Source organism: Rhagoletis pomonella, unplaced genomic scaffold (genome assembly GCF_013731165.1).
Source record: "Rhagoletis pomonella isolate Grant_MI unplaced genomic scaffold, Rhpom_1.0 Rhpom_scaffold_00006, whole genome shotgun sequence".
In the NCBI taxonomy this organism is placed as follows: Eukaryota; Metazoa; Arthropoda; class Insecta; order Diptera; family Tephritidae; genus Rhagoletis; species Rhagoletis pomonella.
This window is the reverse complement of record NW_023458560.1, coordinates 81084867-81096735: the sequence shown is the minus strand read 5'-3', so window position 1 is coordinate 81096735 and position 11869 is coordinate 81084867. Positions and strand designations below refer to the sequence as shown.

Genomic DNA, 11869 nt, shown 5'->3' with positions numbered 1-11869 from the left:
CCTTGTAGACCGGGTATACCGTCTTGGCCATCGCAACCATCTTTTCCAGGCGCACCAGTAGTACCGGGATTTCCGGAAATACCTTGTACGCCAGGTACTCCAGGCATTCCAGGAATGCCGGGAACACCTCGTTCGCCCTTATAACCGCGAGGACCTAGCGGACCTGGATCGCCTTTTTGGCCCTTATCGCCGGGTGGACCTTCAGGACCTGGATAACCAGGCAAGCCCGTCGGTCCGGGGGGTCCAGCTTCACCGGGAAAACCACGGTTACCCTTTTCCGCGAAACATTTTGGAATGCATCCAACTGTGCCGGATGTACAATTTCTTGGCGGTCCTTGACGATTTGAGGTTACAGTATCGATAATCGCATAACTATCATCAATTGGGGAACGCGGAGGTGTTGATTCATCTCTGTAATGATTGGGTGGGTTGTAGATCGCACCAGTATCGGTATTTTTCCAAAATTGCTAGATAAAATAAAATCGAAAAATGAGCAGAGTTTCTTAGAATTCAAAAAAAAAAACTATAATTTTGCCATACCGCATCTGCGCTCATTAATGCTCCAGCTATTGCAGCGGCGAAAATCAGCCTAAAATGCAATAAAGAATGAAAAATTTAATCAACATTTAAAGATAATAAAAAAATGTAAAATCCTTAAATCTGTAATAGTTGAATAACTAATTAGTTGTTAAATGTTACCAACACTGAACGGTGCAAAAAACTTCGATACGCTCTCGAGACACTTGATTCAAATTTATTGGCCTGATGACCCCAAGAATAAAAGCGAAATTAGGCTCCAGTCAATTTTTAGAGCTAAATGATGAGCATCATTTTATTTCAGTGAGTAAATTATAAGTATGTTGGTCTGAGCCTAACATCACTTTTATGAGATAAGCCTTCCATCTTTTTTAATTTGAATCGATAGAGATCGTATCGCCAAGTGGTTATAAATATATACATATTTACATGGAAAGAAACTCTTTAAAACTTAATTAATTAGATGTAGCAAATTGCATTTTCTCGCAAAATGTCCAAACTATTTCAATTTTTAATTTAAATATATACCCTGAATACTTTGACTCTTCTATATATTCACCCTCCGCTTGCTACCACCAACAAATATTTATTTATCAATTAATTCAGTCTACAGAAGTAGGTTTTTACAGACCATTTAACAATTACAAATAATAAGGACTCGAAAAAGTAACTACATTGCATTTATTTAAATTCAGATATAAAAAATTTAGCGGGCACCAATGCGCATGTGCATTCAGATCGGGCTAAAAATGGTGGCAATCTCAAAGGTTACCCAAACGACCTCGCCGATAGTATTCGAGCCTTACTCTCACTTGGTGCCAAAGCTCGTCATGTTAATCTGTTATCAAATTGGTCTAATTAAATTCGAAACACTGATCAAGTCAAGAAAATACCTATACAAAAATTACACTAATTAAGGAATAAATACATATCGTAATAAAGATGAAAAGATCGCAATTGAATATCAACAAAAAAAAATGGAAATAAAACATAACTATTTTAAAGTAATTGCGCATACTAGACAAAGAAACAAATTTAAAGCACATTTAAATAATTCGAAATAAAATTTTGATAAAAATTATTATATATGTAAATTATTATTAAATATGGGTATCAAACGAAATGGTTTTGAAAAGGCTTTATAACTTAACTACGTAACTAGGAGTGTTGCCACATCTTAAAAAAAAATGTTATTCAATTTTAATTAAAGGAATTTGGTAAGTGAATAAGGTATCGTTATATGGGTGTCATACAAAAGAAGTTTAAGAAAATAGTAGTTTGGAAATATTTTGAATAGGGTTGCCACCTACATATTTGAGAAGTCTAATTGAACTATTTTATACCCAAGTTATATGAAATATTAACGATGGATGTCAAATGAAAGAGCTTCAAAAAATTATTGGGGGATTCACGACGGTGTCGTAAGTGTCGTATTGTTGTACTTATGTCGTAAACTTTAAAAGCATAAATAAATGTTTAGAGAACTTGAAACCACAACCAACTAATTTTTAATACTGCGAAAATTCAAAATATGATTTTGTTGGTACTTTGCGAACCCCCCTTAATATATTTTTTAGGCGTTTAAAGTTGACGACAATACGACACTTACGACACCGTTGTGAATACCCCAACTTAGTTTGACAATTTAGAAAATTTTTGATGTGTTTAAGGGTTGCCCCAGTTTAAAGGACTAAACTAAAATTATTTAATAAGTTAAATGAATTACTAACTGATGGTTATCAATGGAAATGGGTTTAAAATCCTTTATTTAAGAACTATATTTAGGTGGGTTGCCACGTTTTTAAAAAATTAATTTTCACTTAATTCATCAGTTACTTGAAATATTTATAACAATGTTAGACGAAAAATATTTGGGGAAATTTTAGTTCGAAAATAATTTTTAAGAGGGTTGCCGCCTGTTTTGAAAGCGGTATTTCGTTGAATTATACATAAGTTACATGAAATTTTAAAATATGGTTATCAAAAGAACGAGCGTCAAGAAATCTTTAAATTGAACGTTTGATTTTTTTGTTGAAAAAATTAAGCTCAAATTATTTAATAAGTTAAATGGATTGCCAAAAGATGGATATCAATCGAAATGGGCTTGAAAATAATTTATTTCTAAACTGTATTTAGGAGAGTTGCCATGTGCTTAAAAAAATTAAATTCAACTTAATTCATCAGTTAATTGAAATATGTATAACAATGCCAGGCGAAAGATTTTAGTTTGAAAATACTTTTCAAAAGTCGAATTTGTTTTACTTATACGAAAGATACATATACGAAATTTCGAAATATTAGTGTCAAACGAAAGAGTTTTAAGAAAACTATAGGCTGATAATATTTTCAGTTAGAGTTGCCATCTATTTTTGTTTTTTTGAAGGTTCATCACATCTGCACCGTTATTTCGAATTTCCAAAATGAGAAGTCAAACTAAAGAACTGGGATTCTAAATATGTAGATGTGCACAGGTTTTATTTTTTGAAGTTACAGGGAGATTTGGAATTTGATGAAATGAAAACCGACACCATGCGAGACCTCTCATCACTGGGAAATGGTTTAGATCAGTGGTCGGCAGGCCATAGCTCACTGAGTGCTCTCTGAGCACATGTGCGTTTCACACGTATACGAAGAGCGGAAGCTGAGCAGTGCATTTAACGCACACAGTCTCACTTATTGAATCGTTTGAATGTGTTAGAATGCCGACCACTGGTTTAGATTAATCATTAGGAATATTTTTAGAGGTTTTAAAAATTTTATTAAATGTTGACGTTTCGTTTAGATTGAATTCTTGTACAAAAATATATCTTTCATCTTACCTTCAAAGTTCAACATATTACAATCATGCAGCAGTAACTTAAGTATTTCAACTACAATCTATCAAGCTAATTGCCTTTATAAACAAGTAACTTTTAAGCAAAAACACAACCGACTTCAATTTTCATATAAAAATTTAACGTTATCCTTAATTTCTTCATGATGCGATGATCGATGACTTAAACCAAATGAATATGGGACCACCTGTGAGGTAGCACCTTCTCTTTAAAAAAAAGAATTATAGAAATCGGTTAACTTGGTCCGACGAATTGATAACCTTTCTCCTTCTTCCGAAAAGTATTAAATTCAGAATATATTCGACTCGTGTATGGATTTTCACTATCTGACAATCGATATCATGACTATAAAAATATAAAAATAATAAAAATTTATAATACTATTAGAATCAATAGCTGACACTTCAAAAATAAAATAAAGCAGCAATACTCGCTAGTGTAATTTTTTAATTAAAAGCATTAAAAATCTAAAAAATAAATTTTTAGCACAAGAACGTTTGATGATATAATAAGGGATTTGACATAAAACGTACATTTCACATTACTTGAAAAATTTAATCCTAAAGTGCACGCAATCCTTTCATCGAAAGGGGTAAGAATGCAACGCACACCATAATATATTTTCAAACCATAGTTAAATCGTGTATTTTTCATAAAAATTCTGAAGTAGGGCGTTTTTGAAAAGTTTTCTTGGTTAGGGTGTTGTCGAAATGGCTGCCGAGATAGGTCGCGATCTTCCACTCAGGTGTCGATATGTAAAACTTCTATACTGCTAGTACGATATGATCGCAACGTGTTTTCCATTCGAAATCAAAGAAAGACAGCCTAAGACTAAGACTAAGTATATTTGTAAACTATTTACCCCATAGAATGAAATAAAAATTTGACGGTCTCATGTTTCCTGCAAGCCGCATGCATATCGAGCCCTAGCCGCGAAAATAACGTAGGCGAAATTGTATTCAAAATTTAATTTTGATGCATAAATGCTCTTAGAGAATTAGAGCATCTGCAAAAATCTGTTCTTTGAAAATTTGCAAAAATTCGAAAATAAAAGATGTTTTCCTAAGAGCCCTGTTACACGATATGTATTTGCATAGTAAATACTACTTTTCTGATATGTTTTAATATTTGGTACATGCGAGTACATAAATATAAAAAGAATGGCATTTACGTATGCAAATACATATTGTGTAAGAGCCCTGTAACCAGGACAAAACTTATTTACACATGAAGCTTTGTGGTATTTTATATGTTGGCCGAATCCAATAAAGCGCGCTATTTGTTTGTGGTCTGTGCTAATTGACGCCAATTGGGAATGCCAACTGATGATGCCAAGTCCTTCGCTACATACATACATGCATACATACATACTTCGATTCATATTCAAAAAAATTAGTAAAACACTATCTTCTGGTACTCTTCAAGGCTCTACATTGGAACCTCTAATATATCTCGGTAACCAGAAAAACGATCAACACCACTGGCTTCGGCATACTCGAAAAATGAAAATAGTTACGGTTGCCAGACGTACTGATTTTATCAGTACAGTACTGATTTTTCAACTCTTGTACTGATTTTATTCGTTTCTTCAATCAGTACGCTAATGTCCTGATTTGATTTGTCAGAACTTGTACTGATTTGTACTGAATTTTTAATTCAAACAAAGTACTTTAGGATTTTCTTAAGGTTTTTACATAACTTCGGAACTTCCTTAAGCTGCACAAGTAAGAAGAAAATAATTTAATTATAGTTGACATGTTTCAGAATTCCCAAGAAATTAATACAACAAAAAGATCAATCGTTTTACGGGAATATCACCGGATCGTTACGTACCAGTTGCGATAGTATGATGGAGCCTAAATTATTTAAAAAGAAGGCTGATGTTTTTTTTGGCATGTGTTGTTAGTTATCTCGAAAATAACTTTCAGTTTAATAACAACAAATTGTAAAATAGTTTTGCATGCGAGACATAGTGTTAGATACACTTTTTAGCGAATTCTTAGTCTTTCAAAGTTTTTACGTACCTAGTTGAAAAAATTAATTTAAGCCATGAGGAAATATAGATGAAGTCCTTAAATAGTGGTACTTTTCCACAGTTTTAAAAAATATTTAATTTATTTTTTTTTTTACCAACTGAGAGGATCTTAAGTATATAGTTTGCTTACTGACGCAAAGAGAGAAATCGGCTTCCAATTAAAATTTTTTTAAGTGAACTTCAAATTAATAGTAATTTTAAAATCAAATGTATAGAATTCTTTGACTATTTAAGCATTCAATTAGACATTAAAAAACGTCATAAATATAAAATAATTTATTGTTTTCTGTATGTATGTGTACACTCATGTTAAAATGAATAACACTTTTATTTTTTATGAACTTTGTTTTATTTTGTATACTAAAATATTGTTAAAAACAAGCTCTCTGGCGTTTTAAAGTATTATCTGTTAATTTATCTGTTACTTACATTCATAATTTTGCTTTGAATAAAAAGCAATGTTTAACGTACTGATTTCGCGCATAAAAAATCTGGCAACCCTAACAATAGTTAAGTATGCAGTACCTCTTATTCTATGTTGTGCAAAAATTTCATACCTTACCAATATCGTCGATTACTCGAATATATATGTAGATATTAATTTTTACTATGGGGGTACTACTTATGTATGTAAATTCAAAACTTTAAAGCCGTTTTTCTCGAGTTTTTATTTTTTTTTTTGGATTGTGACGCTCTTGAGTCACTATACGGCAAAATTAACTTTTTTTCTGGGTCTGGTATCAAACTAATTTTTTTTTTAAGAGATTGACTAATAGTAAAAAGTAATATCTCCGTATTTCGAAGTTAGCCTCTGAAATCGAGATATGGGCCTTCGAAGTTCGAAATTGGATCTTTGGTAAAAAATTATTTTTATTTGTTGTATGTAAAGAAATAAAAAAAGTAAAAATATAGTCGCGGCCCGTCTTTTGCTCTAATTTAAACGGTATATAACTCTTTTTGTGCAAACTTATATTATAGATGCTATAAAGGGTCAAAGGTCAGATCTTCGAAAAATTAAAAAAGGTAAAATATTTAAAAAAGCGGCCGCTGTAGTGTAGTGGTAAGCAGTGCGCGCTTCCACTCCGCAGCGCCCGGGTTCATGCCCTGGTCAAAGCAACATCGCGAAAAAAAGTTGGGAAAAAGGTTTTTTCTTAACAGCGGTCGCCCCTCGGCAGGCAATGGCAAACCTCCGAGTGTATTTCTGCCATGAAAAACAGCTTCTCATAAAAATGCAATCGCCGTTCGGAGTCGGCGTAAAACTGTAGGTCCCTCCTCTTTGTGTGACAACATCAAGGCGCACGCCACAAATCGGATGTGAAGCTCGGCCAAACACTAACATATTGTGTAAGCGCCAATCTATTATTATTATTACCCTGCAGGGAAAGCTACTAGTTGTGAACTAGAATTCTACCGGTTTGCGTTTCAGCCGAACTAGTTCACGTTCTATCCTTTTTCAATGTTAGCGACTGGTATTTTTAACATTGCGATGGCCTACGAGATGTCAATTGACAGGCTATGCATCAGCATCTACTAGTATAAATAGATTTATTTTTTTGTTGAATTTCTTTGTTTTTATATTTCTTCCTAAATGTTTTTTTTGCAATGCAATTAGATTTTCAAATTTGTTATTTATTCATAAATTGAAGTAGTCTTCACGTGACGCCACAGCCGACATTTGTAAGAAAAGCAATTTATTGCGTTTTATTTTTGGCTTTGGCAATTCAAAGGCAGATGTCGCTGATCGCCTAAGTTCTTCGAAATTGTCGAACTGGTAGGCACATACTAGTTTATGAACTAGTATTTTTTCTAACTGGTTTGGCTTTTCACTACAGGGTATATTTAAAAAATGTGAACTCATTTTTGATCCCTTTTACCGCCTGTAATATAAGTCTGCACAAAAAAGGTGATATGCCGTTTAAATAAGAGCAAAAGCCTGAGCACGTCTATGTTTTTACTTTTTTTAGTTGTTTACATACAATAATTGTAAATATTTTTTTTTACCAAAGGTCCAATTTCGAACCTCGAAGCTCCAACTATCGATTTCTGAGGCTAACTTCGAAAAACGGAGAAAATACTTTTTTATTTATGACTCAATCTCTTCAAAAATATAAATTGGTTAGGTACAATACCCAGCAAAGTGCTATACAGTGTTATGAATAAAGATTTATGTTTGTTTTTCTTTTTTAGTTTTTGGGTGTATTTTCAAAATTGTAAATTTAGTCAGCCTTATAAAGCTAACATGCCAATTCCTGTATTATTATGTTTGTTCGTATGTATGTATACATATATGTATATATATATATATATATATATATGTATATATGTATGTATATACATATGTATGTTTAAGCAACTTTTACTACTCTACATTCATAAGTGGACAGTTGTATTTATTTGCAAATTTTTCTATTGGAAATGCTTTGTTTCTGTAATTGTGTTAGTAATAGCATTTTTTCTGCATCTAGTCTGCGCAGTTTTCTTCGTTCAGTGAAAGAGAAAGATTTAGAAGAGACAAATATGTATATTTAAGAGAAAACTTTGTAAGAAATTTCAAATTGACGGAGAATTCTTCGCCATCAAAATGGCAACATTGTATGCAAGTATATATGTATGTATATATCTACGTTTAGAGCTAATGCCGTAATTTTAAGATTTCGAGTCATCAAAGCCTAGGCAGTCTCGACTTCATCAGCCAAGGCTAGACAATTTTGTCATTGTTTGTATATTTTAATCCTTTCCGAGAATTCGTCGAATATATTCGACGTTTCATATGACTGCTACTAAAAGGCCTATGGCATAACTAAAACCTCGTTGTTTTAAAACTAAAAGTAATAAATGTGATAACCAAAATAACTGCTCTTAAACATCCAAACATATACCTAAATGATAAAAATTAAGAAAGGAATGGATTGAGCCATATAATAATAATAATAATAATATCCCAACGGTTTTTACCCTCCATTCCCGCCCATCCGCACGAGTGGCGCAGTCCGCATGACGTACGGAACAAATATTTTAAATTTTTGTGCCGAGTCACGATAGGCAGGAGTTTGTTAAGTGTCGAGATCTAAAACTGTTCAGCTACAGAACTAAATTCATCAGCTGATTTTATGTATTTATGTCAATAATTCACTTATTGAGAGAGGAGAGTATCGCTTTCTTAATGCTGAAAAGCGGATCTGATACATCAAACGTGCTGGAATGAGAGTTAAAATCCTAGCATAAGCAACGGAGAGGGTCGTGCAATTCAAAATTGGTTTTACAAGCTTTCAGAAGTATGGGACAAAAGTGTCTTGATACGCGTGAGGGAACATTAAAGCTTACATCAGCCAGAAGAGACGGACTTGAAATTGAGCCTGTCAGGTATTTAACCATAAAAATTATACCAAGCATTTCCCTGCGACTGGCAAGTGTAGGAAGGTTAATAAGTTTTAAGCGACTCGTATAAGGTGGAAGACTATATTGAGAATCCCATCGGAAATTTCTTAAAGCAAAAAGTAGGAATTGTTTTTGAATTGATTCTATCTTGTCTGCGTAAATTTGATACCTTGGATTCCAAACCACCGAGCCGTATTCCAGAATCGGCCTAACTAATGTTGTAAACAGGGTTTTAGTGATATAAGGGTCACTAAATTCTTTTGACCATCGCTTCACAAATGCAAGTACACCTTTAGCCTTGTTGACTGTCACATTAATATGAAGATTAAAATTAAGCTTAGGATCCATTGTGATACCAAGGTCCACAAAATTATATACCTGTTCCAGGTTATGGTTACCTATTATATAAGAAACTGGCAGGACAGCTCTTCGCGAGAAGCACATTACTTTACATTTCTTAAGATTTAGAGGCATAAGATTTTGTCTGAAAACACGATAGCTCGAGTTCAGTTATCTCAACAAACTGTGGTTTCTGGGATTGTTCTTTCTCCAAGGTAGGGCGAAACGAAATCGGACTGAAACCACGCCTACTTACCGTATAACAAAAATATTTTTGAGAAGCTTTAGTAATTGCTGGAGCTAAATAGCCTAAATTGACAAAAGGAGTGTCAATTGGGGATTTCAATGACAAAAATACATTGATGTATTTCCATATATCGATGCATCGATTTGCATAGAATTTTTTTAGATATTATTTCACAGCAAAATATGTTACAAGCAAAAGTGTACAAAATCTCAAATTAAGTACTGTAATTGAGCTAGTTACATATGTTTCTAACGGAACTTTTCAGAGCTCCTTCAATTTTTTTGTTAACTCACTTCCATTTTTTGCAGAATATAAAAACTTAAATGGCAGTTAAATGTAGTAGATATGTCAGTTTAAAAAAAACCATCAATGTATCGATACATCGGCTATTTATACTTTGAGTGGAGAATGTTCGATGCATCGAAGCAAAACATCGATTTTTTCGATGCACTGATGTTTTTGCGACATCCCTAGTGTTAATATAAGGAAAAACTTATTTTAAAAAATTTTCGTAAAATGGGTGTAGGTCTACTAATCAAAAAAATTTGTGTACCTCAGCAGTAACCGATTTGAAGCCAAATTTAAGACTTCTTTACTTGTTACGGGCACTTATTTACACAATTTTAGTCTCAACGATATAAATTTTACAAAAATGTGCATTTGTGTTGGAAATGTTCTTATTTATAATTTGAAATTTAAGAAATTTGGCTAAAGCATAATTTTTTATCACAATTTATCCTTTGTGAATACAAAAAAATTTCAAAAACTAGAAGGAGGTTCTCTGTTCGATATGTATATATGTATATATATTGGTTACTTTTGGGTTTGTTCGCGCATAACTTCTTTGTTTGTGAACTGATTTGAATGATTCTTTAGCCTTGGGTTAGGGACAGTCCCCTTTATTTAGCTTTTAACTTCTACATAATTCACATAGATACATACAATTTTCAAAGTTTTGAAATTTATACATTACTCTTGAAACATACTTAATTCAGCTTTTTTTCAATACTTTTTTGGCACATATCGGTTACTTGGAAAATCAACAAATAAAAGGTAAGGTAAAAAAATTTACTCACCGCTTCCAGTGGGGCTCCATCATGCCCACGCTCTATATACACGCTCCTTTCACTTTTCCCAACTCTTTTTCAATTTTACAGTCAACTGCCTTAAAAAAGATCAAATACAAACGTTCTTACAAATTTGAAGAAATTGGAAAATTTTTCAAAAGTTTCAAACTAGAATAAATGCTAAACTATTTATTACACAGACACCCATAATAGGCATGCCGATCTCATAAATATTTTACACTTTTCTGCACTTTTAATTTTTCCACTTATTGTAAGGAGAATTTTTATAACTTATCTACATATGTAAATTATATTATAATTCCTTTACTTTTTATTCGTTGCCACTCTAGAGTTCGATAAATTTTCAAAACATATGTTTAACTTAAAAAACTAAACATTAAAAAGTTCTGTTATTTTTCGTTGTTTTAATTTTCATTCATTTAACTAATTTTCTCTTTTTTCTTTTTGTTCTTTAAACTGCATAACGAACGCAAACTATATTCGAAATTAACAAAAGGCGACTTTTTTGCCTTTGCCAAACCCCATCAACCCTGACGCGTTGTGCGGGTACGACGGGCTTCCTAAAGCGATCTAACACTATGGATCGACTGGAGCGGACTGAATGTTCGACTCGCCGACGCAGCTAGACGAGCATAATTCCCGCAAACGCAGCAAACACCAACACCACGAAATAGCCCCAAAGACACAAAAAAAAATATATATGAACGACTGACTACGATGAAGAAAAAGTGGCTGTGGCGCACACAGAACTAGAAACAGCCACTTACTTTAGAAGGCACCACTCGACTAATTATAGTATAACTTCCAGCCAGCGGCAAACGTCCACCAACGGCCCAACGGCAACCAAGTCGTCTCACACACTCATTGGCACCAGACGACGACTATACGTACAGCATACGTGTAAGCTCCCAGATATGTGTGGGAGAGACATATGTAGCTCACACGGATTGCTGGAGGAGATGGAGAACAGCGTCGGTTGCGCCAACGACTAAGTGATAAGCTTCGTTCATGATCAGCTTTCAAATAAACACAAGCGCATAAGTAAATACATATTCATATATGTATGTATGTATGTATGTATGTATGTTTCCATTATGTGAATACATATCTGAAAAGCGCGAGTATTCTGCTGCCCATTCATTCGGAGCCGTTCGGACCTTCCGAAGCATACTGTTGCGCTGATCTTGCGACAGCCAGCCGCCCATTCATTATGTTACCGACTGGCGCGGACATATCCGTTATGCACGAATGTACTTACATATATACTATGTAAGTGCGTATGTGTATGTGTGACGCTGCGCAGGCTTTTGGTGATAAAGCTCGCGCTAAACAATCACATCATCCATACGAGTGAGTACCATACTCATGGACACACTTGTAAAATTGGTTACACGATTTAATCGAACGGATT

General features: G+C 33.6%; 1 protein-coding gene across 1 annotated transcript in view; it reads right to left on the bottom strand.

Annotated features, from left to right (window-relative positions):
* The window catches only part of LOC118741435 (collagen alpha-1(IV) chain-like), a 13370-nt gene extending 2140 nt beyond the window's left edge, over positions 1 to 11230 (bottom strand). The window contains exons 1-4 of the mRNA XM_036473408.1: positions 10766 to 11230; positions 10447 to 10535; positions 541 to 589; positions 83 to 467 (exon numbers count right to left, since the gene is read on the bottom strand). Of these exons, the coding sequence (XP_036329301.1) occupies positions 83 to 467; positions 541 to 589; positions 10447 to 10469 (457 nt within the window). The 5' untranslated portion in view covers positions 10470 to 10535; positions 10766 to 11230. The remainder of the gene's footprint in view (positions 1 to 82; positions 468 to 540; positions 590 to 10446; positions 10536 to 10765) is intronic.
* Positions 11231 to 11869: the final 639 nt, after the last annotated feature.